Source organism: Excalfactoria chinensis, chromosome 5 (genome assembly GCF_039878825.1).
Source record: "Excalfactoria chinensis isolate bCotChi1 chromosome 5, bCotChi1.hap2, whole genome shotgun sequence".
Lineage (NCBI taxonomy): Eukaryota > Metazoa > Chordata > Aves > Galliformes > Phasianidae > Excalfactoria > Excalfactoria chinensis.
In genome coordinates this window covers 7923087-7949724 of record NC_092829.1, presented here as the reverse complement: position 1 = coordinate 7949724, position 26638 = coordinate 7923087, and the positions used below count along the sequence as shown (strand labels likewise).

Sequence of the window (26638 nt, the reverse complement as noted above, 5' to 3'; positions counted from 1 at the left end):
GTGACACTTGCTTTTCCCCCATCCAAAGCATCCTGTTGCCTTCAAGATGGTGGTGGATGCAGAAATAAAGACAGGATGCAGCTGATGGCCAGCCTGAGGCTGCGTGGGTCTCTGTGCTTCCAGCTGGGAGAGCTGAGTCACATTTTAACGAGAGAGGAGAGCTGGGGAATTTGAGCTGTACTGGGATAGCTCCAGGAAAGTGTGGGGAAAGGAGGTACCCTGGCACTACAAAAACCTAAATTTAGTTCTCTTCTAAATGGAAGATGCTTATGATTTTACCCTGGCGTGGGTCAAGCAAAGTAGAGGCCATGGGGTCTGCTTCTGTCCAGCCCTGGGAGCAGAGGGGCCAGCATCAGCCCCATTCCCCATGCTTGAGGCAGCAGAAGAGGATGGCATCAATTCTGTTTACCTGTTTATTTTCAGTTTGGCCCTGTTTCTGTTGACGCAGCAAAGGAATAACTTTGTTGCCCTCTGCTGTGGCAGTTAAATCACATTATTTTCAATAAGGCAGCTATCTCCACACTGCTTCTGTTGTGCTGGTCTCTTCTATCTGGAATCTGTCTGCTTCTCATCATCTTGCTTTTGTGCTCAGCCATTGCGCCGCATGCTCTGAAAGCAGCGAGCAAAGCATTGGTGTGATGGAAGCCCCAGGTAGTAACACAAGTCTTTATCCTTTAGATATTCATAAGCATTGACAAAATCCCATCTCCGTCTTCTCTTTTCCAAGTTGAACAGCTCTCAAGTTTTTCTCATACAGGAATGGTTCCAGTAATCTTAGTAACCTTTTGCTGGATTCCCTCCAGCAGTTCCCTGTCTTTCTTGAACTGGGGAGTCCAGAACTGCACACAGTACTCCAGATGTGTCCCAATCAGAGCAAAAGGTCAGGAGGATCTCCCTCACTTTGTTGGCTGCGCTCTATTTAATGTACACCAGGCTGCTGATCTCCTCCTTCGTGTGCTTCTAGCTCAGGAAGGGTTGATTCATTTTTCTGAAGCAGATTAATTATTTCTGCTATTTAAAAGGAAAGAAATCCTTTCGAGAAGTCAGCTTAACACCACGTGCAGAGTGCGGTGAAGAAAAGCATTCCTACCCCAAGTAAAAAGGTCTCTGTGGAATAAGTGAGTGTGGGTTGCAATATTTACCAGCAGTGGGCTCTGCAATTTGTGAAGTGCCCGTGAGCGTGTCTTGCTCCTGACTTATATGACAAACTGCTCAAACATGAGCCTGCCATCGAGGTGAGCCTGGAAGCAAATGTTTTTATTCGTTGATGGACGTTAATGACCTGTTTCCCTTCTGCTTTACATCACTGTGGTGTGGCACGTTGCTCCCCAGCAGCCAAAGCCTGGTTGAGCTGCACTACCGCTTCCTCAGCCGGCTGCTCCCCAGCCTGCTTGTCTCCATGTGCTGTTTATGCACTGATGCACTGTAGCTCCAAATTTCAGAACAAGCTGTCCAATATTCATGAGTTATTTTGTGTGTTGTTTTTTTCCAGTTCCTGAGGTTTCTTTTAGAAGTCTGGGGATAAATTCTATGTTTTGTTATTACCATTACTGGAAGTGCACTGAACTCACACAGCTAAGCCCTAAACACGGCCTCTGTTTAGCTGGGAGGAAGGTAGGGTGAAAGACAACAGTGAGTTGTTTTACAAGCCTGCAGTTCCCAAATCTCTGCTTTGGTAACACCTGTAAGCAAATGTGAGAGCAAACCTTGTAAAGGTGAATCGCATATAAAATGATATCCTAACGTTGTGTATTTATCTATCAGAAAGAGTAGTAATGCAGTGGCACAGCTGCCCAGGGATGTGGGGGAGTCACCTTCACTGAGGTGTTGAAGAACCATGGAGATGTGTGGCACTGAGGGATGTGGTCAATGGGCACAGTGGGATGGGTTGGGATTGGACTGGCTGATGTTATCGATCTTTTCCAACCTTAATGATTCTGTGATTGTGTGATTTCAAAGTAAAAAAGAAAGCGACAGCATCAACACCTTGTTTCTAAAGTGTTTTAAATGATTTCATAAGGAACATTAAAAGAGATAATAGAGTATCCCAACTTGAAAGGGACCCATAAGGATCATCGAAAAAAGCATTAACATAAGATACCCTACATTTGTGTTACACCTGGTTATGTTATTATGTTAAAATATATCATGGGACTATTTTGTCCCCAACATGAGGATATCTCATTGTAAACCTCCAGGTGGTTGGAGCATGATAAAATCCCTTCACACCGATTACAGGAATGTGGCTTAGTACAGGAATAGGAGCTTTTAGGAGGGATAGCTTTAGCTCCTCTTCAAACAGTGCAATAAGCCACTCAGTGCGCTGGGATTAGTGCTTATAAAAGAGACATCAAACTTTTTCACCTAGCAGTGGAGAAAATAGTCTGAAGGGATGTTTGGAGTGATTAGCTTAGAAATAATGCTAAGCCAGTCTCCTGCTCTATTCATGAATTTGTTTCCAATGCCTCAAATGCTTAAGTTTTGGAATTAGCACCAGGGCATGTTCTCTGGTTGCTCTTAGTAACATCCACAGCCATACAGCTCCCATGCAGGTATCTGGGGCCAATCTCCTTAATGTGTGTGGTGTGTGCCTTGCTGTGCCATTAGGAATCCAGGCTGCAATCAGCCTTATCAAAACAAAAGCACTCAGGATGTTTGCTCTTGGGTTGATGGCTCACTGCGATGGACTTTATGTGGACCATGAGCTGTTCAATTGGAACAGCCAGTCTCCATAGGAAGGAGTCAGATCTGTAACCTGCTTGGGGAGCAGCTGGAAAAATACAGCCTCCTTAAGGGACCCTTCTGGTGTCCCCACAGACTTTTTCAGTAGATGCCCTCAGACTTTGACATGGATCTGAGCTGCTCTTTGGCTCCAAAGTGCATGCAACCTCCTGCAGAGCTCTTCCCTTCCTTCTCATGCACTGCAATGTATTTATGCAAGATGAAGTTGCTGAAGATGTAACCAGTGTGAGCGCATGCATCCTTTAGAGACCCATGCATGGGTCTGTGCCATTTGCTCTGGGTAAAACTGCTGATGCAGGGTTCATTTTTCTTTCTTTCTTTATTTATTTGCAGAAAATGTGGTCATCTCCTGCTCAGTGAATTGTGGAGTTCATGGTGCTTCCCCAGCTGAAAGCACCCTCCCCAAAACAGGATGTGTTTTGTTATAGGAACTTCCTAGAAGAACTGTGGGCTGAATGTTTTTGACGTTTAAAATAGATCTACCCCATTAGATACAAATGTTCCAGGAAATACACACGTGCCAGAAGCAGCTTGATCCTTTATTTTCATTATCTGAAGTGTCCATCAGATAGATACTTATTTCAAGAGGCCTTTCTTCCTTCTTTTTCTTTCCTTTGGCCATCAGCTTCAGTGAATGTACTTGGCAGAAAGGCAGACAGAAGTTGGTGTCTTGAGGGCTGGAGGTAAAATCTGTTCAGTCCCTGAGGAGAGAATTCAACCGAGATGTCCTCCCCAGCATCTTCCCCCACAGCTCCTCTGGACCTGCCTGCCCTGTGGCATAGGATCACCATACGCAGGACAGGCGCTGATATCAAATCATCTGCAGTTCTTCCTGGCACCTTCATTTTACCCTCCAGACACCCCACAAGCACATGCCCATTCACCTGCCTTTGCTGTGGCACCCAACAAGTGGTCGCAGAGAGCTGCTCCTCATTGCCGGATCTGTTCCTGTGCTGAAGGCTTGCAGAAGGCCTGCAGTTCTGGGGCTGCTTTTCTGCTTTTTTTTAGCCTGATTTCACTGCTTCTGCTCTTTTTTATAATTATTGTTGTTCTTTTTATGCATGGGAGTCAGTGCAGCCTTTCAGGGAACAAACACTTCTGACATATCTTTTAGGTCCAGAGTTCAGATGAAACCTGATGGCAGCTGATAGCTCTTTTAATTCCTTGTCTTGGCTGCCAGAAGAGGGTTTTGTAACACCAGTGAGCCTCTCCTGCAGGATTTTAGTCTCTTGATTCTTCTCTGCAGCCCTGCTGTGCATCCACTGCCTCCCAGTAACCGGGGCAGTGACTGATCTGGCTGAGAGCTGCACCTCAGGAGTGCACAGTGAAGTGAAACTCATGTGCTGATGTAAAATCCATCATGGAGGAATGTTTATCTTGGACTGTAATGCTTCCTACAGCAGGACGGAGAACTGCGCTAAGTCATTTCCTCAGCACTGAATTGTTACGGTGAAACTGCCTTAGTTAGAAAACACAGGGCAAAGTCTTCCCTTAAAGCAAGCTGTATTTAAGCCTAGGGACAGGTGGATCGGTGTATTCCAGGGATAGGTTGGATGGGACCCTGGGCAGCCTGATCTGGTGCCTGACTTAGTGGATGGCAGCCTGCCTATGGGGCTGGAACTTGGTGATCTTTGAGGTCCCTTCTAACCCAAAGCATTCTGTGATTCATTTCTGATGCAGCCAGAACTAGTGCAGTGGTGCTCCTGGACACAAGTACTGAGTTCCTCTGTTAGAGCAGGGAACTTCATCCTGTGGGTGATTTATGCTGGTTGGAGGCCTCATGGAGGGAGACAAAACAGCATCTGACGCGTAATGGCTGCCACGAGCCAGGCAGCAGGACGCTGCTGACATGGGCCGTGCTGAAATATTCACAACTCAATAAAAGCCAGCTCTCGGCAAGCACCTCCCAAGAGGGTGAATGCAGCCATTTCAGAGCTCTGTGAAAACCCAACCAGAAGCACAACAGAAAAGATTTTCTATTAAAATGAGTTATAAAAATCCTCAGAGCCTTGAGCTCAGGCCAAGCTTGAGGCACAGGGATGTAGGAGTGCTCAGAACAAGCAACATTCCTAAAGCCACATCCCTGACATGGAATGATGTCTGCTGGGTGGGCAGCTCCAGAGGAGGCATCACCCAAGTTATATGCACCTCCAACGCTGTGCTGACTTTGCAGTCATAGCCAATGCCATAAAGCCTTGCAGCCAACAAGGGTGGGGACAAGGATGGCTCTCCATCTGTCTCCCCTGGCCAACTCCATCCCACCTTGGCCAACTTTCTTCTTTTCCAGTTATATATATATATATATATGTATGTATATTTTCTCCTTCGCACCCTGTGTCAGATCATTTTCCTGCTCTGAGTGACCCCATGTCTTTTATTTAGAGCCCGGGGACTTCATGCAGATCTCCATTTGCACAGAGCGAATGAAGGGGGTGACAAATGACATGCAAATGCCTTTCCTGGAGGCTACAGGAAAGTTATTTGCTTGCACCATTCGACAGACTGATATTTACATACTATTAAATGCTGACATCCTGTTCAACTTTCTTGTAGCTGTGTGATTTGCAGACAGTTGCTAGTTTGGGGATTTAGACCTTAATGACTGAGGGCTGCTTGGCAGAGGAGAACACAAGCTGGAATGGGAAGTGAGGCTGTTTGGAGACCATGGAGTTCATCCTTTTAGGTGAGAGAGACTGAAGAATAATTTGGCTTGAGCTCCAAGGCAGGAATTCATTTTTCTGTCCTCTGGGCTTCCTGTGGAGGTGTTTAAAAGTCTTGAAAGAAAAAAAACAAACAAGAAGCAATTGCAGGTTTTTGGCTCTTGTAGTATCTGTTTGGTTGACAGCTTCCCACTGCGAGCAAACTGTGAGGATCTTAGAAAGTTATGACTGCACTTTGCGTGTTGCTGGGTAACAGTTTCTGCCTCTCGTGTGGCCATCAAACCATCATCATAAATTGCATCCTAAAATGCCAAATGGCATTGGCACTGTTGAGACAGAAGCTGTGGTGGCTCCAGATATGCCATAGAGCCCAGCAGGGTTTCCTTGGGACCTGGAAAGGAGTCGAGATGCCATGAGGAAGCCCTGGTGATGGGATACGGCATCATGCTTGGGTTGTGTTGAGCATTGCTGGGAGCGTATCCACAGTGTGCATGGAATGGGTGCTGGCTGCCACGTGGCATCACTGACCCAAGACCTGCAGTAGCAGGTAGGGATGCTGCAGGGCTCTCATCTGCCAGGGCAAGCTTTTAAAATTGGTTTGGCTGACAGGGGAGGATCAGGTGTTGATTCTGGCTGTGTTTCCTCAGTAGCAGCGGCCATTTTTGACTGTTGCACTGATTTCTTTTAAACCTTGCTTGCCAGGATAAGGGAAATTGGTTACTGAGCATCTTCAGACTGTGTTACTGTTGCAACTCTTTCTAAGCCCATTTAAATCTAAGCTAGAGCAAGCTTTGAATATAAATATGTCTCTCAATGGCTCTGAAGATCCTATCACAAACATCCTTGAGCATCTCACTTGAGTGTGATTTGTGCGTGGTTCCTGCAGCAGACTAATGATTTATTTACTTGTTTGTTTGCTGGGGAGGAAGCAGACACAGGTGTTAACCCCATCATTGCCGATTCACTCTGAGTGGACCTGGTAACCACTTGTTTGTGCAAGCATGATACTATAGCTTATATCTGGCCAGGAGAGAGAATCATAGAATCGTTTCAGTTGGAAGGAGCCCTTAAAGGTCACCTAGTCAAACTCCCCTGCAATTAACAAGGACAACTACATCTCCATCAGGTGCTCAGAACCCCCTCCAGCCTGACCCAGAGTGCCTCCAAGGACAGGGCATCCACCACCCCTGTTGGTGCAGATCTTGCCTCTGGCTGGCACGACTCACTTTCCCACTAGATTCTTAACATGAGCTCCCCTTGTTCCTACTGACAGCAGTGGGCCTTCACCAGGGGTCAAACTGTGCCTAAAATAGAGCTGCCCCCCTCTTTCAGCATGTGGGAGGATGATTTCATTAGTTGGTGTACACTGAGCTGCTCAGACACTGCACAGGAAAACACAATAGTGCAAATGAAAGCAGGAGGAGGAACAAACCCATCAGGCTTTCTGAAGTGTTTTTGGAAAGTGCAGAGCCAGGATGTTGTTTCTTTATAGTGACTGAATAGACTGACATGTTGCAAAATACAAAGGCTCTGCATATTCCCAGCAGTGGAGTGAAAACTGGAACTACCCAGAAGCAAAACCTATCATTAGCAGACAGCAAAGCACAGCAGCCTCACCAGCACCAGGAGCAAGCACAGAAGGGAGGGAGGGGCTGAGCAGCCCCCAAAGAGCTTTTCTTTGGGCCAAGGTTGTGCAGCAGCCTCATTGAGAGAAGTAAAGAGCTGTGATTTAACGAAGGCAGTGCATGTAGTCTGCCTTCCTCAAAGGGCATTGTCTTCCCAATGGCATCTCTGTATGGCAGTATGGGCATCGGGTCTGCTCCCAACAAATGAGTGATTCTGAATCTGTAACTTTTCTCACTTTCCTTCTCTCCCAGTCCTATCAAGCTGTCCTGAAAAATCGTCCTTTGCTTGTCCTCCTGGGTCCTTGCTGTGATCCATGGCATCCTGGAGGCGTGTAATAATCAAGACTGAATGCTGTGCTGTACAGCTCTGTTCTCTCCAGCAACACAGGGTGGAGAAAGTATTGACATGCCCTGATTTATCCCCTACAGATGTCATCTCCCTAGGAGCTGGCTTTTACTTGGAGGAAAGAAGGGCACACAGTGCTGTGAAAAAGCATCTGATTCAGAAAGAAAGGAAGAGGAGAGTTTAAAGGACCAGGCTGAATGAATGCAGGAAGCATCATGGCTTTGCAAACCCAATGATCCAAGCAGTTAGCACCATGAACCAGTGTTTCTGTCACCAGGAGCAAGAGGATGAGCATTTCATTTATGGTGACTCTCCTCAAATTTGTCTGCTCAGGAGTACTTTTGCATTCAGACTTCTGCAGATGTCATTCCCCACCAGGTCTAACCCAGCTCCAAAGATGAGAAGCAAGATCAGCAGGGCACTGTGTTTATCCCAGTGTGAGCTGCGGGTGTCCCAGTGCAGGGAGCTGGGATGACACCAGGACATGACTGAGGGAGCAGCACTCATGCTGTGCTGAGGATGCAGATGGGGAGGGCACTGTGCTGCCAGCCAGAAGTTGGGAACATCACTTTCACCACTGCACTGCAGTCCATTTTAATCTCATAACTGTCCCCACTCCACAGCCATCATTTACCTGCTGGTAAGCTCCTGTGGTCAGAGATGAAAGGTGAAGCCAGCATCCCTCTGAGGATGGAGCTGTGCAGCTTCACAATACTGTGCTTCATAGAAAACAGGAGAAGATGCTGCATTCATAATATATCACTCATATCCATGTTTGTAAACAGATTTATCACACCATCTGTAGAACTGTGCTGCAGTCTCCATATTTATTTTCTTTCCATTTATATAGCACAGCTCCTATTTAATTAATTTCATTTTTTCAGTTATGTACATTAGCCTCTTTATTTTTCTTCCCCACAAAAAAAAAAAAAGGGGGGGAGACAATATTTAATCAATCAAATTTGTTCAGCTCAGTGCAAAGCAGCTCAGGCCTTTACTGCTCCAATATTTACCTGCCTGGATTCGCTTCCCATCATCTCACATCTGTGTGGAGCAGCTGGGGGGAAAGGATAATTTAGGACAACTCTGCTGGCAAATAGGATGCTCTGTTGGTATTTCCTGTCTCCTGTTGCACTGGGTTAGCTTAATTTTCAGAAATCAGCAAAGCTTAAGGTCAATAATCCTATTATAATCTCTCTGACTTCCTGTAACTGATACTATATATATATAAAGATGTATTTGTCCAACTGGGAGAAAAAAAAATCAGCCTGTTATGTTATCTGGTTTGATAAGGAAGGTTTAGTCATATGCAAATAAAAAGGTGATTTATTGAATATAAAAAGAAATCACTGAAAGAGAGAAGAAGCTTGTAGTCAGCAGCTCTGCAACCAGATTCTCTGCTTGGTGTTGGTGCACGCTTTCGCTCTGGAGAGAGCAAAGAGCTGGGGCTCCAGCTGAGCCAAGAGGAGGGACAGATCCTACCCAGGGCATTGGGGTGGTGATAGGGCTGAGAGCATGGGCTTGGCCCGTGGTGCCAGCACATGGTTTCATGCTGATTGCTTTTACAGGAATAAAAATGCCAGGAGTCCCAGTCAGCTGAATCAAGGGGAAAGCAAAGGATTCCTCTCTGCAAAAATATTTCTTTAGAGCTCCAGAAGCGTGTTAGAATTCTCTGTGACCATATCCAGCCAACTCTAGAACCGTCTGACCCTACTTCTACACAGACTTTAATGCTGTCAGCTGTGTTTTGAGGTGTCCTGCTAAGAAGTGCTTCCCAACACTTTGCCCTGAGGGAACTGTTTGAGCTACTTCAAATGTCCCATCTCACCACACTTCGCATCCATCCAAAAGCCATTTTTAAGTCCATAATATTATGCTCTGAAGTCTCTTGCAGATGAGTAAGTAAATACTTTGGCTGCATTTGGTAATGAAGGGCAAGATTCTCCTGGAATCCTTCAGTCTACCAGGTGCTGCATTATGGGGATAAATGGCACCTAGGTTATGTTGGTCCCCATGTGAGCTCACCAACCCAGAGAAGCAAAGCTGCTGGTGGCATAGCAGGGGAGGAGGAAGCGTTAATGGCTGGCTTTGGGGCATAGGGGTCAGGCTCTTTCTGTGGAAGAACTGTCCCCTCTGAGAGTAATTCATTTTTAAATTCATTTTTAAAACTATTGCATGTAGTTTTGAAAACTATTTGCATTGGATAACTAACCCAAATGGTTGAGGATCTGAGAAATGAGCATCCTTCAAACATAAAGTCTAGTGTAAAGGGTTCATTTGGCTTGGTTTTAATGCTTCTTCGTGATGAATCAATTCCTCATGTACCTTGCTGCTGAGACAGACCATAGGAGATGGACCTTGAAAGGATGTGCTTCATCTCCAAAAAGCTGTACTGCTGTTTTAATAGCCTTTCCCTGCAGTCCCTCCGCTTGCAACTTGTTGGGGTCTCACATTAGCACACACAAGCACCACATTTAGCAAACATATTCGCTGCTACAGCAGATGGGAAGAGATTGAGTGAATGTTATAAAATTAACCTCTGCATCATTCAAAAGAAACAAAAAGCAAAAAAGAAATGACAGGGTAATTGGATGCTTATATGAACAGGATATGCTCAAATGACTTCTACATCCCATTACAAATACTTAGAAACTGCACAGCTTTTCCACTGCAGTGAGATTTCAAAGTGGTTTAATGGGCATAAGGAGTTCAGAGCTGATAATGCTGCTTCCAGCATTATCCTTTCACTGCACAAAAATAGGTATAGTAGCTATTGACTGGTGGAAATTGACTACTTGTAAAGCTGTATTTACTGACTTAGAGGTGCTAAGAGTCTCTTTACAGGGTTTTCAGGGCCTGAAAATAATGTGTGTTGTAAGGAGGGGATGTGTTTAGTTTCTTCAACAGAGGACTGGTTCCAGTGTGTGCCGGGCATGCAGGAGAGCTGGCATAGGAGCAGGAACCCTCTGTGGTTGTGCTTTAAGTCTTGACCTTAGGAGAAAAAAACATTGCTGGTGTGGGGTTGGTACTCAGCCTAAATGGACTTCTCACGTTGTCTTTTTCTTTCAGGACAAGCTGTTCATGATGTCAATCAAAAAGGAAGGTGCCCACAAGAAATGGGCTGCCCTAAAGGAGAAACTCGGGCCCCAGGATACCGACCAGTCAGAGGCCAACCTGGAAAATGCAGAGCCAGAGCTGTGCATCCGCCTCCTGCAAATGCCATCGGTGGTGAACTACTCGGGGCTGAAGAAGCGTCTGGAGAACAGTGATGATGCTTGGATGGTCCAGTTCCTGGAGCTGTGTGGTTTGGACCTCCTCCTGGAGGCTCTGGACAGGCTGTCTGGCAGAGGGGTGGCCAGGATTTCTGACGCCTTGCTACAGCTTACCTGCATTAACTGTGTGAGAGCAGTCATGAACTCCCACAGAGGCATTGAATACATTGTGAACAATGAGGGCTATGTCAGAAAACTCTTCCAAGGTGAGGAGACATCTTCCTGCCACACAGAGTGTGGGCTTTTTCTGTTTCTTCTTGTCTTGCCCTGCAATGGGCTTCTTGGAAGTTGTTGATTGCAACTGATTAATTGAATTAATTTCTCTTAAAAATGTCTGTTTTGAAATTACGTTGCTTTTGTCACTTAATACCATTTAGATGGACTCATTTTCGCACAGATGTCTTTCTTAGCTTCACGAGAAGCTGGGAATAAGCACTTCCGTGGCCATATACAGTCATGAGAAGTCCAGTACCCAGCTTCTCAGCAGATATTTGCTATTAGTATTTGTGAGGCCCAAGAGCAGAAAGAGAGGCGTTAAAAGAGCTTGGAGACCTGTAGCCTCCGAGGAGGAGGAAGAGTGGAATTGTTTAGACTTGATGTTTTTTAGACTTGAGACACTCAAGGTCAGGCTAGATGGGGCTCTGAGCATCTGATTGATCTGTAGGTGTCTTTGTTCATTGCAGGGAGGTTGGACTAGATGGCCTTCAAAAGTCTGATGCAACTCAAACTATTCTATGTTAACAGTCCATTTTTCATGTTGCCCAGTCTTTTCCTTCAAGGAAATGGGATATAACATCATGCAACGTTTCCTGCTGTTCATTTGCTAGGAAACTTGTCAGGGCATCTCCTAGGGCTTCCTTGTTGGCAGTGGGGCTGGGATGATAACTTCTGTGTTGTTCCACAGAGCTGAGATCACAGCTGCACCCAGATACCCTTATTAATAGCTCATTAAAGTGCATCTAATCTGGAAGATGTCTTGTTCCTCTCTATAGTTATCAAGTCCTCTTCCTTTTCTTCCACACTGTATTTTCTTAACCGGTGTGAAATACAGAACCAGCATTATTGGGCTGTGAAAGACAATGGGATATCCTGGGCTTCTCAGCAGTCTGGCTTCTTTGTGCACCGATAAACAAAAAATAAGATAACCTAATCCATTCCCTCTCACTTCCAAGGGCACAGAGAGAGAGAGAGTAATGGAAGAAAAGGGAATGTATGAGGACTGGAGAGAACAAATGGCCTATTTGATATGCACGTTGAGTAATTCTGCACTAAAAACAAGATTCTTTAATTGGGGAAAATGGTTCATCTGCTATTCTAAATAAAACATTTGCATGAGAAAATTGGAAATAGAATGCATAACTGCAAGTGCTGAGATCTTGGCTGCTGTTACAGCATTTCCACTGGTACTTGGAAGAGGCAAACAGCTACATGCAGCACCAAAAAGCCAGTGGGGTAACTGAGCTAACATTTACTGTTCCTACTAGAAGTTACTACCACATACTGCTATTGAAGCGGGACATCTATAAATAAGGATATTTTTCTTCCTGTCTGCCTTCCATGTATTGGCTGCACTCTTTCAGGTTTTCTTCTGCCATTATCTATAAGCCTTACAGCAGGAGACACAGAGATTCAGAACTTTGTGCTCTTAAAAATCTTCTTTCATTTTGTTTTGTTTCATTGTCTTCCAGCACTTGACACAACTAATGTCATGGTGAAAAAGCAAGTATTTGAACTCCTGGCTGCGCTGTGCATTTACTCGTCAGATGGCCACGGTTTGGCTTTGGATGCCCTGGACCATTACAAGGCAAGTTTTGAGCTGCAGGAGGAGAAAAGGGTTTGGAACAAAGGTCCCTTTGCATCATTTTGGTAAGAGAGGCAGGGATTTACAAAGGAATTAGTAGGAATTTTGGCCTGGCCAGCAGAAGCCCAGAGGCATTGCTCTGTGATTTATCTCTGAGCAAGGGACTACCAATAAGAAGGTTCTTTCTGTCAGGAAAAGTATCAAGGTAGATGGTGCCATATCCATGGGTGTCACTTGTCATGAGACCAGATGCATAAGTTAGCGGAAAGCAAGAGGAGTTTCACACATATCCCCTGTTGACCAGACACTGTTCTATGATAAGAGTGCTGCTTTTACCTATATTTTCCTGTCTTGTGGTTCGAGGCATAAATTGAGAGTAGTTTTAAGATGGTGACCCTAGTTGAGAGCCTGCGCTAAAGAGGTAGATGTTAATGAACTGTCTAAACAGAAATGTCACTTGTGTTACTAACAGAATGTGAAGAACCAGCAATATCGATTCAGTGTCATAATGAATGAGCTGTCAAACACAGATAATGTGCCATACATGGTGACACTGCTGAGTGCTATCAATGCCATCATACTGGGGAAAGAAGACCTAAGAACAAGAACACAAATCCGAAATGAGTTCATAGGTAAGGATGTTTGTGGCACCTAAGTTTCTTCAGAAAAAAACTCAATGGCCAAGCACAGGGCAGTTTTATGGCTTTATCTTCAGATGTACCTGTGAGGTGATTAAAGAGGGCTGGGGATGAAAACTGCAAACTCCTATTTTTGTGTGTGTCTGTGTGTTCTCTATTCTCTTCATCAGCATTTCTTTAGCCAGATGTATTTGATGCTCTCCCATATCTTTGATCTTTTCTATCATCCCACCAGCCCTTGATATTCTCAGAGGCATTTTTATAACCAGTCATCTTTTGTGGCCACTTTTCATTATATTACAGTTCACCATAAAAGGAGATGAAGTTTGGATTCACCTTATATAATGAGCACGTCTGTGCTGGTGAGCCTGGGCTCCATTTCCTTCTGTGGAGAAAAAGGGACATTTGATCTCACAGTTCATCTGACTTGCTTTAGATGTCTACTTTGGAATGAGAAGACTTGTGCTCTAGAAGTGCCAGTGTCCCTCTGTAATCCCGGAGGGATGCTCAGTGGCTCACTCAGCTGCAGATGTGAGCTGCAGGTCTCTTCAGTTGTGGAGTGAACCTACCTACTTTGGCAGATCCAGGATAGCTTCACTTCTTATTTCTGCAAAAAGTGTTTATGAGAGCAACGTTCTATAAAAATCATAGTAGATCACTGCCAAGTAGGTCATAATGCCAATATATATGTATTTTTTGTTCTTCCAGGGCTTCAGTTGTTGGATATTTTAGACAAACTAAGGTAAGGATCACTGTTTAAATTTTCTTATACAAATGGGATTCACAGTATCATAGCTGTGGAAGTTTAATACTTGGCAGTCTTCATTTGTGTGAGGTATACATGGGTGGAGTGGACCACACAGGTGTGCACCCATTACATGGAACTGGAGACATTAGGCCAATGTTAAGGTGCTGTCATCAACCACAGATAGCTGTTGTTGCAGATGACAATGACAAAGGCTTTGGCACAGATGGAGCATGGATCAGCAATGCCTCTTGTTGAGACTGCAGGTTAAGTTCAGACTTAACTTGAAGTGATGCTGTGAGCTCACTCAGCCATTGATGTATTTAAGTTCCTCACTGCTGGTGTTTGTTCTAGAAGTGTTCAGCTATAACACCTTTCTAATGCATATCTGCACGCACCTGACTTCAGGGTTTCATGATATGATGTTCTATCAGAAAAACCCATGATAAATTCTAGAATATTTTATGTATGAGTGCAGTTATCCATGTAATTAGAACTGCTCTGTCCAAACCCTTAAGAGTTAGGGAAGAGAAGGTCTGTCAATACTGACAGCAAGCACAAGCAGAGTTCTGCACTGAGTCTCTCAAGAGCACTAGAAAACTTGGCTTTAGAGTGTTTTTTTTTCTTTTTTAATGGAATTTTGAACAGCATAGAAGGAACTTTTTAAAAAAGCAATGTTTGTGTTGGCTATATAATAAAAAAAGTTGGCAGCCCAATTTCAAAGAAGGTAGAAATACCACTCTGTTGTTACTGCTCCAAAGAGAAGTCCATGCAAATCATACTCAGGGCCAGATAATCACATGAATAGTCCCATTCATTTCTATATGTTGGTTATACGAAGAGGTATATTCAGTTTGAGAAAGGATACGCTGATGGCATTTGATCCTCTATAAATAAGGTAGAGTTGGGCACTTCCAGCATGAACCAGCTGAGTGTGAGGGGCAAAGAAATAAAAGCCATTTAAAGAAAAATACTGATCTGAAAATCAGTGAAAGGCTCTCCAGTGAAAATGAGTTCTGTAATATTTTAGAGACATAGAGGAGGAGGACCTGCTTATCCAGTGTGATACTTTTGAAGAGTTCAAGATAGAAGATGATGAGGAATTATTAAAGATATGTGATGGGATAAACATGAACGATCATCATGAGGTCTTTTCATCTCTCTTCAATAAAGTAAGTAGGCCCCCCTGTAGGTTGCAAAGAACTACAGTGGCAAAGTTAACAGACCTTGCTTGCAACTAGTCTGGTACACAGACTTGGTATGATGGAAAGCTGCCTTGTTTTCCAGGTGAGCCGCTCCCCGGTCTCCATCCAGCTGTTGTCCATCCTGCAGAGCTTGCTCCACTTGGAACCATCTCACCACTCCAGCCTCCTGCTGTGGGAGTCCTTGGATGCGGTAGTGAACAGAGCCCTTTTGCTTGCCAATGACAGTAAGGATGACATACATCTAGCCTTATAGTCAGCTCTCTTTGTTCCTCATCCAACCCAGTGCCGACAAAAGGGAGGGAAGCAGAGACAAAACTATATCTGCTGCACAGTCATATCTTGATGGGAAGTTCCAGCCATACGGGTGCCAATGGGAATTGGCCATGTTTAGCATTGGGCTTGGGATTCACCATCTTGCTTTGATGGCTAATCCCTGGCACTGTAGTGAGCCTTGGGTCACAGGAGTCAATGAGAATCTGTTTTCATTGGCAACCTGCCACTGGGGCTGGCTGGCCTTGTTGGCAGCCATAATCAAAACAGTGTGTATGAGCCAGTACCATGAGAGAGAATTTCTCTATAAGATGAAAATGCCACTGGGTAAAATGATTCCAGGCTTTGTAGCTCCAGGTCTGTGGGAGCTGAATAGCTGAATAGCATGAATAACTCTTTGAGCATCATCCTCTTCTCTGACCTCAACGTGTTTTTCTAGTCCAAGGAAACACAGTTGAGGAAGTAATTGAGAGGCTGTTATCTATCAAGAAGCATCCAAACAAGCAAAAAAGAACCGAAAAACGTCTTTCTGGGAATGCAAATGGAGGCATCCAGACTGAACTAGAACCATGCACAAGTGCAGTTGAAAGCCTGGTGGGGTCACCAAACCCCTGCAAGACACCAGAAGCTCCCTCAGGACCACAAGCCTGTGAAGATAAGACCTCGTCCTCACAGCTCTCAGCCTGCTTCACCTCACCACAGACCTCTAACCCTCCACCCAACACTGCTCCCGCCCCTCCACCTTCACCACCTCCACCCCTACCCTCTGGTCCAGCAGCCATGCCCCTCACAGCCTCCATGAATTCACCACCAGCCCCACCACTCCCTGGCATCCCTCCTCCTCCACCTCCATTGCCTGGTATGGCAGTCATCCCTCCTCCACCTCCATTGCCTGGTATGGCAGTCATCCCTCCTCCACCTCCATTGCCTGGCATGGCAGTCATCCCTCCTCCTCCACCTCCATTGCCTGGCATAGGGGGTATCCCACCTGCACCCCCACTTCCTGGCATGGGGGGTATCCCACCTCCACCCCCACTTCCTGGCATGGGGGGAATCCCACCTCCACCTCCACTGCCAGGCATCGGGGCAATCCCACCTCCACCCCCATTGCCTGGTCTGGGGGGAATCCCACCACCACCCCCTCTGCCTGGCATGGGGGGCATTCCACCACCACCCCCATTGTCTGGTACTGGGGGCATCCCACCCCCTCCACCACCATTGCCTGGTATGGCAGGAGATCACATAGAAGCTGTTGTGGCCTCCCAGTTCAGCTGCCCTCTCGGCTCCATCAGGCCTCCATGCAAGGCAGTGAAGACACCAACATTGAGAATGAAGAAGCTAAACTGGCAGAAGCTGCCCTCCAACGTGGTGAGAGGTGGGTGCTTCTGGTCATGACTACTTTATAGGAGGGGAAAAGCTGCTATTTCTAAGTTTGTCAGGTTTAGCTAACTCCATTTAGACACAGAATTTTCCTGATTTCCGTTACATACTGAGCCAAAATGAATAGAAGCAGGATGGAACCACTAATGTAATAACTATTCCAACTAAATAGCTTGGAATAGCTCATTTATAAATGAAATCATTTGAAACTGAAGAAGGAGGAAGAATGGGAAGATTGCCCTAATCCACCTTGACATGCCTTAAGCTTGAGTTCTCGGCAGACTCTAAGCATTTAAAAGTCATACGTAACAGCACAGATCAGGATCAGCTCGTAGTTCAGGAAGGACATTGAAATAATTGGTGAGACATGAGAAGTATTGGCTTGTTTCTTGATTTTTGGGTCACATTTCCCTCTCCTAGCAGATCCAAAATGGAACATGAAATATAAGAAGAAGCAAGGACAAACAAGGTCGGTTTTGCCCCAAACAAGCAAGGCATAGTTGAAGTCTAAATAAGGCACACTTTTAATCATGGGACATTTAATTGTTGGGATTATTTCAGTAGAGCTTTCTGCAGCCCAATTTAGGTGTTGTTTTTTGTTTTTTAAAGAAAAGAAGAGGTTTAAGAAAGCACAGTGGGGATTAATTCGATGCTTAAGAGAATGCAGTAGGGATTTATTTAAGCAGTCCTATTGCCAGCACAGCACAAGGAGACTTGATTACGAACTCAAAAATACGTCTCTTATTTAATTCACCTTCTGAGGAATTTCCCTTCTTGCAACTCAGACTACCCAAAAAGCTGGGAGCTTTCAGCCCTGCAGCCGCTCTTAATCCCTTGTCTTTTTTTTTCAGAAAGTCACTCGATGTGGGCTTCAGTGAGCAGCAGCAGCGAGGAAACCATAGAGCCCAATTACACAAGCATAGAGCAGCTGTTTTGCTTTCCACAACCAACCCCTAAGGAGAAAACAGCCGCACCAGTGAAGGCAGAGCCGAAGGAGGTGAGGGGGCCACTCTCATTCTTTCAAGTAAAGATTGCTGCAGACAGCTCATCTAATAAGCCATATCTTCTTTTTCTTTAATGAAGATCACATTTTTGGACTCCAAGAAAAGTCTCAATTTGAACATATTTTTGAAGCAATTTAAATGGTAAGATATAGCCGATTTTCATGACAGTTGACAAAACTTTGAGTAGGTTGTGCATAGTGCCTGTAAGGTCCTCAAGAAATCTATTTTTTGCCACTGTTCTCTTTGTAGTCTGTGTTGCTGTAACATCTGGTTATTTCACAGCTTGTCAAATACTCTCTCTAAAATATTGGGCTTGGGTATTCAACTGTGTTTTTTCATAAAGTGTTACAACTCCATGTTACAGATAGAGTTATAGCACAGACTCTTAGGGTGGCTTTGGCTGTGAGATGCCTCTGGAAGTGAAACTCTTCCTCAAAGCGGGACCAAGAAGGAAGATGAGAATTCACTTTTTTTAAGGTAGTCACATAGCCAGGGGCAGACATCTGAGTTGGAAGATTGATCTCTAGACTTAAGTCATTTGACCGGAGCCAGAAACAAATTTTGTGCATAGCAACTACTTGAATCTGGATCTTCCAGGTCCCAATTCTGAGTTAATCACTCAGATGTATCTTTCCTATCTCTGTGACCCTCACTAGTGAAGGTACAGAAAACTTGTGCAAGTACATGCCTCAGTAGTGTGTGGTTGTGGAAGGGGGATCTTTGGGTGACTGCTACCTGTGCTTCTCTCTGCAGCTCCAATGAAGAGGTGGCTGCCATGGTCCAGAATGGGGATCGGACCAAGTTTGACGTTGAGGTTCTAAAGCAGCTGCTGAAGCTGCTGCCTGAAAAACATGAGGTCAGGAGAGAAAAAAATGCACCTTTGTTTCACAGAGATGAATGTGCAGTGAAATCCTGCAGTCTTGATTCTTGATTTTTTATTAGATAGAAAACCTGAAGGCCTTCAAAGAAGAGAAGTCGAAGTTAGCAAACGCAGATCAGTTTTATCTTCTCCTCCTTCAGATTCCCAGGTAAGGATACTCATTGTAAATGTCAGCCCAATCTTTTCCTGGGTTTATTTATTGGGAAGTTCATGTTTCTATATTAGTCTCACAGATAAATACCAACACATACAGTTGGTCAGTCTTCAATTTCACCTTAGCCGTCCCTTCCCCTTTTTCTTTCATGAAAGGGTGTCCCTTCTGCTGCATCTATATAATCAAAGAATCATTAAAGTTGGAAAAGACCACTAAGACTACCTAGTCCAACCCCAGCACATCCCCTCCGTGCCCCTCAGTGCCGCATCTCCATACTTCTTGTAGACTTCCAAGGATGGTGACTTCACCATCTCCCTGGGCATCCTGTTCTAATGCACAACCACTCTTGCTCAGAAGAACTTTTCCTAATATTCATGCTGAAAGTAGCAGAAGCTGGACCAGACCCAGGGTCAGACCTGCCCATGGAGGCCGTGTAACCTGCTGAAAGTCACATGGGAAGCCAAATACAATGCCAAGAATGGGGAACCCATATCTTAGACTGCTGTCAGTCTTCTCTGTTGATCACAGTGTATCAGCAGAAACTATATCCCTGTGTGGCTAAGGATTGGTCCCAGTCTAAAGTGATAGCCCTCCACAAGCATTTGTCTGATGTGGATGTGAGAGACAGCAATGCTTTGGGGTTGCCAGCCTTAGAGGAGATGTGGAAAGAGAGGTGATGTGTTGGCCGAGATTGTGGTGCCTTTATGCTTTTAATCAATCTCCATCCTTAGCTATCAGCTACGGATTGAATGTATGCTGATCTGCGAAGAGACTACTGTTGTGCTGGACATGATTCAGCCAAAAGCTGAAGTCATCCGGAAAGCCTGCGAAGGTAAACGGCCTGACATTAATTCTGGATCTTGTTTAAAACAGTCAGCTGTAAAGCCCCAATAAACCCTCTAGCACTCTGCAGTGAGTCTCCCCAGCACCACAGCTTTCCTTCAGTCTCTTCACTGATTTACTGCAGAGTACAGGATGCAGCTCTGGGTATCTCCACTGGTTATTAAAGCCTTTAATATGATGGAGACCATTTACCCTCAGCTTCAGGCCTCTTGTTCTGCAGCAGCTGTGTTCTTCTGAACCGCTTTCAACAATGAAGTGTTGGAAGCTTGTCAGAATTTCCAAAACAGCTGAATCTAGAGCTAATTCGTTACGCTAAGATCTTCACACAGCAATTTTCTCTGCTTCCAGAAAAGCATACCCCAAACTTCCCCCAGAAAGCAGTGATACTTCAGTTTTTTCCCCTCCCTACAAAAGTGATCAGAAGAGAAAGTCTGTTAGTTTGGGCTATGAATTGCTGATGCTCAAGTTTTTGAATACATGGAGAAATTATGCAATAGGTCTCTTTTTTCCTGTTGCAGAAATCTCAGGTCCCACTGCTGAAAGCATTTCTTGTCAGTACTGATTGTCTTAAAGAGCTCCTTCTGTAGGCTTCTCCAGCTGAAATTACAGCTGCCTGCTGGGATAAAACTCCCCCCAAAAATTCCCTGCAGCCCACTTCTCCTTTTAAAGCTGTTCCTGCCTCAAAACTGAGTGCTTCAGAAAGCACATCTCTGCAGCAGCTTGTTGTAAGGGCAAGGACAGGGACTGTACCCTTCATGCCTGATAAGCATCTTCACCATGCTAGACCAGGAAGAGATGGAGTGTGTCTGGTTTTAGCAGCTGGCAGGTAGTTGGAGTACTGTCAGAACTGGCTTTGCTGCACAGATGAATGGAGTCTGCAGGACTAAAGCTGGAGCCCTTTTTCCCTCCCCCACACCAGTTTAAATCTGGGCAATTGCAGTTGATCAGAGTCCAGCTCCACATTGTTTTCCATTGGGAATGAGAGACCAGATGAGAATAAAGAAAGAAAGCGAGCAAAAACTTTCATTAAGGCCAGCTACTGGGAATGAATCTACTTAGAATCAGCTTCTCTGCAGGTTGGGCTGTTGGGCTGCAAACCTGAAAAAGCAGATTTAGTTTGCTGGAATTCAGAATCCCACTTTTTATCCAGTTTAGAAAATGTTCTGGTTTAACTGAGGCTTTTGCCTAAAAAGCCTTTTATGTTTTTCAGATCTTCTGACCAGTCACCGTCTGCCGCTCTTTTGTAAACTGATTCTCAAAGTTGGAAACTTTCTGAACTACGTAAGGACTTTGTTTGGCTTGTCCTCCACCCATCAACAGAATACGTGTATTATCTTCAGAGGGTTGGACTCGATCTCTGGAGGTCCCTTCCAACCCCTACGATTCTGTGATTCTGTGATCTTCACATCTAAGGCTGCATTTTGGATACAGGAGTTACATCTGTCTTTTTTTCTCTTTTTTATCTTGTAGGGAAGTCACACAGGTGATGCTGATGGGTTTAAAATCAGCACTTTACTCAAACTAACAGAAACCAAAGCAAACCAAACCCGCATTACGCTGCTCCACCATATCCTGGAGGTACTACAGTCCTGGGCAGAAAGGAAAGGGAGGCTTTTTACTTTAGTGAACCATTTCTCCTACTCTAGATTCAGTTAATGTAATGCACTCTTATTCATTATCCTCCCCATCTAGCCGCAAGTTAAAAGCATTGGCTCTCTTAGGCTGGTGGTGAATGCTTGTGGGCACTGCTTTCCTCCAGCATCTTTTCCTGCAGTTGCTGGTCCTTCCTTTGTTCATGTTTGCACAGTCTGCTCATCATCACCTGCAAGCCACAGAGCTTGCGGCCACCAAATCCATCCTGGCAGCTCTGTACCCATTCATCCTTTCTACCTTTCCATGGCCACTCTCTTCTACGTCAGGCTGTGTTTGAGCTTTTCAAACTCCCCCCACTAAGTACCTATGACCTTCTTATTCCATGCATTAGTGTTTGTTGTTTCTTTTTCTCCATATTCTGCTCTGCCACCCTCATTCATTGGTTACACGTAGTTAAGGTCTGCAGAAAGGAGGCCAGATGAGGGGCATAGTGCAGTTGTCCTTCTGAGTGCTGCTTCCTTTCCCAGCTTGCACGACTCAGTAAACAGTGCTTATTTCTCTTTTCTGCTTCAGGAAGTAGAAAACAGCCATACAGACCTACTGGAACTGCCGGAGGACCTTGAAAATGTTTCAAAAGCAGCAGGGTAAGATTGTGTGTCACTTCCTTCAAATGAAAAACAAAACTAAATCCCATGCATATCAACAGTGTATCAGAAATTAGGATACCCACAGCTGGTACAGCATGTTAACAAGATAGCATCTTTCTTAGCTTTAACCAAACGGTTTGGTTGATGAGTGCTTACGCCTGCTTAATATATTACAGTTCTTCTACAGCTGGCACTACTGAGGTATGACATTTGCAGTGCATTTATTTAATACTGCCTCACAGGCCCTTCCATAATCTGCACTGCATTTGCAGCAGCAGGAGCTTCTGAAGTGCCTTTGACCAGGGAATCTGAGCAAATGCTGAGCAATCAGGGTGGAGGTAACCCTGGGTGGATTTTCTGGGTGCTCATCTTTTCAGTGCATGATGTTGTGGGGGGACTGAGCATCTTTCCATAAGTGCTGTGGAAGGAGGCTGTTTTTCATGAGTTCTTGACTGGACAGGGTTGAGGGTTGAAACTCACATGGGAAGCAGAGGGGCAACCAAACCAGCTAGACCTTGCCCTCTCTTTTGTAAGTGCATGATACCATAGCGAGAACTAACACGAGGTATCTGTGTGATTTCAGAATTAATCTTGATATTATACGCTCAGAGTCCAGTGCCAATTTAAAAAAGCTGCTGGAGCTCCAACGAAAGGTCTCATCAGCAAACGATGATGTGAAACAACAGTATGAGAAACCTATCCAGGTCAGTCTTGGAGTTCCCTTATAGCTTCCACCTTACACACACAAAGCCAGAATGCTGTATGTAGCTGAGGACGCTCACAGGAGGGTGAAAAATATTGCCATGAGATGCACTCTCAGATTTGGAAACAGGCTGTAATGCCACAGAACTCAGTGGTGTTTGCTTTCCTCGAACCTACCTACCTTTGGTGAGGGTGTTTCTTAAAGGCTTGTTTCAACAGCTCTCCGTGCTCCACTTTTCCTCTCTATATCCAAGTCAACGTGTTCACCCTCTGTGCAGGTAGCCAAAGTAAACCCCTTCTCTTGGGATGAAACTTTGCATTGAGCTTTCTATGTGTTGCTAAAGCCACCCCTGCATAGTGGCACAACACAGTCACCAGGAGGCATGTGCTGTTTCTTCCCACCCCAAAAGCTCTGCTTCAAGTTCTTATGGTGACAACCTTTTTCTTTATGAGCACTTCACCTGTTATCCTCTGGATGGCGTCTCACTGTCTATACTAAATGCATTTCAGGATAGCATTGATGCCTCCAGAAAACTGGAAGAAGATTTTGAAACCATTGACAGGAAGAGAGAAGAACTTGCAAACTATCTCTGTGAGGACCCAAGCAAGTTGTCCTTAGAGGATGTATTTAGCACCATGAAGACTTTCAGAGATCTCTTCATCCGAGCCCTGAAGGTTAGTGACGGCACACAAAGATGAGCACATCACAGTGCTGCGTATTTGTACTCCAACAGACATGGGTGGGACAGGCACAGAGTCAAGAAGGGAAGCTGCTGGTTCTGGATCCCTTCTTATAGTGCTTGGCTCGTGGTCACCTGGTGAATGGGTATCCAGTCCGTGCTCCACTTCATCCTCATGTACTGCCAGTGCTCCTGGCCTGACCCAGACCCTGGTGACTTGGGATTTCAGTGCAACTTCAGCTGCATATTCATAAAGATGCTTTCATAGAGTCATGGAATATCCCAAGTTGGAAGAAACACATAAGGATCATTGAGTCCAATCCCTTCAGAGCTGAGGGCATAAATTTTAGAAGAACAGAGTTATAAATCTTAATCCTTCACTTCAACTTGAGCAAATAGGATCAAAAGCAAAATAGCCAAAAGGCCACTAGTTTGAAAGAAAATATGGATTCAGTACCTTCCATGTTTGCCTCAGATGACTGTCAATGAGAGAAGCTGCACATGGGTAGCTGTGTTAGGCAAATGGCTGCTGCCACTTCCTACTGGGACTGAGCAAAGTCCTGCACAGATCAGCAGCGTCCGTTTCACTCTCCTGGCAAAACAGTTCTCCCTATGCTCATTTTATTTACTGTGAAGATTTCTCTTCTGCCTTTGCAACCATCTGCATGTTGTCTTTCTCTTCATTGGTTCTCCTAGCAGACATTTAGCCAACCTTTTCATACCTCTGTTACCTAACTGCAGGAAAACAAAGATAGAAAGGAACAAGCTGCAAAAGCAGAGAAGAGGAAGAAACAGCTGGAAGAAGAAGAGGGGAAGAGACAGAAGGGAGAAAATGGAAAAGTCAGTGAGTATCTATCTGAAAGGGCATCAAAAAGAAATGGGGGACTTGCAATCCCAAATGGACTGGAAGACCTGATGAAAGCTCTTTGCTGGTCTTACTTTAATGACTAGTAGAGATAATTTATTCTCTGAATTTCCAATTGCTGACTGACTAAAGGCTTTTTGGTATCTTATTGGCCATAGGTAGAAAGTGACTTTTCAGAGTGGCAGCTGGGCAGAGAAGTTAATTTTACTTTTGCTGACTGAGCAGGAGAGAGACAAAAATAAAACTGAAACATTTCAGTTATTTCAAATGTTTCAATTTCTAAACAAACTTTTTGAATCCTAAATCTAACAACAGACATTTGACTTTCCCCTAGAAAGTCTCTACCTACTCTTGAATAGTCTTGCTCCAGTTTACCACAGACTGCAGACATCTCAAACGTCTTGCAGATGCCCTGTTTGTAGCAGGGAAGCAGCACCAACCCAAGGTGATAGCACTGCTGTGCAGTCTGCAACCTTCTCTATCGGGAGCACATTTAGCACCTGTCTCTCTCTCTATCCTAGTTAAGAAGGGGTTGGTGAAGCAGGAGGATGTTTGCGTCATTGATGCACTGCTGGCTGACATAAGGAAAGGGTTCACGCTGAGAAAGACAAAGAACAGACACGAGTCGGATGCACTTCCTAAAACCTTGCCTGCGGAGATCCCAGAGGAGAGCCGGTCCGGTAAGGACACAGACCCAACTGTACCCGCAACTATTTCTTCCCATCTGTCTCTGAGTCTGAGCCAAGCACACAAGCAAGTAGCCTTCCAGCATTTGGGGCATCCTATTTAAGGAGGATCTGCAGCAGAGCTGTGGACAGGAGCAAGCAGCCCTGAGCTGCTGACAGCCAGGCGTGCCTCAGATCATCAGCATGACCTTGTGCCCACACTGATGAACCCTTTGAGAGTTACAGCCCATGGTTCAGCCACAGGACCCTACTGGTGGGGCACTAATGTCATCCCCACCTGTCCCCCCATGCAATCAAATCTCACTAGAATAATTTATCCTCATATTTTAGACCCCAATCACCCAGGTGTTTTTTAGGAGATAGCCTATGGTTTTAGCCTTTTTTTCTGGCTCATGACCTGTGTACCAATGCACAATTACAGTCTAAGGGCACTGGTGTGTGGTAGAGCCTGACTTTGTGGCTTTGGAAGGGCCAGCAAGAATTTAAGTGCTTGTGCTGACCAAGTCAGCATTCCCAGCTTGTTCAGGACATCTTGATACAGGTTTTCAGACACCCTTTACAAGTCCAAAGACTCCTATGGGCATCATCCATTTGACAGCAGGGACACCAGGGCACCTGTTAGAGTGACCACAAGGGGCACTAGGAGGGGAGGTGGGAGTGCTAATGAAGACACTCTTCCTTGGCTGTAGGATGAAAGGGTGCTGCCTGTGTAGAATCACAGGATCATTAAGGCTGGAAAAGACCACTCAGATAATCTAGTCTAACCATCAGCCCATCACCATGGCTGCTTTCGGGGCAATGCAACTACTGTAGGCAGCAACAAACTTGTAGCCTCTCCCAGTACCAGGAACACCGTGGTTGATCTTGGATGCAGTTCTGCATATATGGCTGATCTCATGCTTTTTGTTTGAAGGAAAGAGCATTAAGGATCCACAAGCAGGAGGACAGCAGATGGATGATAAAGCCAAGCAAAACAACGGTCATCCTTCAGAAAGCACTTTGTCCTTGGCAGCTGCCCTACCAGAGATTGGTGGAGATGTCGGAGATGCTTCAGCTCCAGGCCAGGCATTACCTGAAAATAATACTGGAGAAAATTTGCCACTAGGGTCTATGACAGGAGACCCTTTGGTAAACTTAGTGGAAGCTGATGGAGCTGGGCAGGGTACGGGGATGGCAAGCCTCCAGCCACGCCTGGGGAGTGGTGCCATTTCCTTCTCTGCTGCTAACATAGGTGCCAATATAACATTTGTGAGCAGCAGCTCTGATGCTGCTCTGAGAGAGCAGCTCAATGGGTCCATCTCAGACGAGCAGGACAACAAATGCCCAGGTGATGGCTTGGAGAGTTGCAGGCTGGCTCAGGACATCCAGCTGAGCCAGAATGGAGGCAATCCCAGCACACCATCCACTCCCTGTGATGGTGCACATCAGGCTGAGTTGAAAGAGGTGGCAAAGGAAAACGAAGACCCTGGTACAGACTCGCTGTTAGACACTTCCCAAGAGAAATCCTTCTCAGAGGAGCCAGCCACCGACTCTTCTTGTTCAGCAACACTGCCTCCAGGGGAAACACACACTGACAGGGAAAAGCAGAGGACATCTGGGAAACGGAGAAAGAAGAAGAGGCACAGCAAAAGCCACTCAGGTATCCTATATAGCCCTTGGGTGCTGAGTTAAATGGGGGGAACCTCCTAGTACATTTGTAGGTGTTATTTTCTCCCAGGTCCATGGTCTGATATTACCCCTAGAAAGTCCTTTGTCCCAGTGTTTAATGGAACTATTATTTTTCTAACCTGAAAAAGGTGTAAAAAGAAAAACATAAGCATCATTCATTCTTTTGACATTTATAAGTAGTTTATAAATGGGTAAAGATGAATCAATGATTAAAAGCCCATTATGCATAGTA

At 45.1% G+C, this 26638-nt stretch overlaps 1 protein-coding gene across 5 annotated transcripts in view; it reads left to right on the top strand.

The window, feature by feature from the left end:
- Positions 1-26638, top strand: part of LOC140252778 (inverted formin-2-like) — a 37738-nt gene that overhangs the window by 4029 nt on the left and 7071 nt on the right. For 2 of the 5 annotated variants that reach the window (XM_072337834.1, XM_072337835.1), the window contains exons 2-21: positions 10443-10851; positions 12334-12449; positions 12919-13078; positions 13793-13826; positions 14860-15001; positions 15117-15258; positions 15744-16679; positions 17536-17681; positions 17768-17829; positions 18442-18544; positions 18631-18716; positions 19454-19554; positions 20776-20846; positions 21036-21143; positions 21732-21802; positions 22389-22509; positions 23018-23182; positions 23929-24031; positions 24574-24732; positions 25652-26377. In XM_072337834.1, coding sequence (XP_072193935.1) covers positions 10455-10851; positions 12334-12449; positions 12919-13078; positions 13793-13826; positions 14860-15001; positions 15117-15258; positions 15744-16679; positions 17536-17681; positions 17768-17829; positions 18442-18544; positions 18631-18716; positions 19454-19554; positions 20776-20846; positions 21036-21143; positions 21732-21802; positions 22389-22509; positions 23018-23182; positions 23929-24031; positions 24574-24732; positions 25652-26377 — 3949 coding nt within the window. In that variant the 5' untranslated portion in view covers positions 10443-10454. Of the gene's footprint in view, positions 1-10442; positions 10852-12333; positions 12450-12918; positions 13079-13792; positions 13831-14859; positions 15002-15116; positions 15259-15743; positions 16680-17535; positions 17682-17767; positions 17830-18441; positions 18545-18630; positions 18717-19453; positions 19555-20775; positions 20847-21035; positions 21144-21731; positions 21803-22388; positions 22510-23017; positions 23183-23928; positions 24032-24573; positions 24733-25651; positions 26378-26638 lie in introns of those variants that run through there. The other 3 variants (XM_072337837.1, XM_072337836.1, XM_072337838.1) reach the window with 3 other exon arrangements.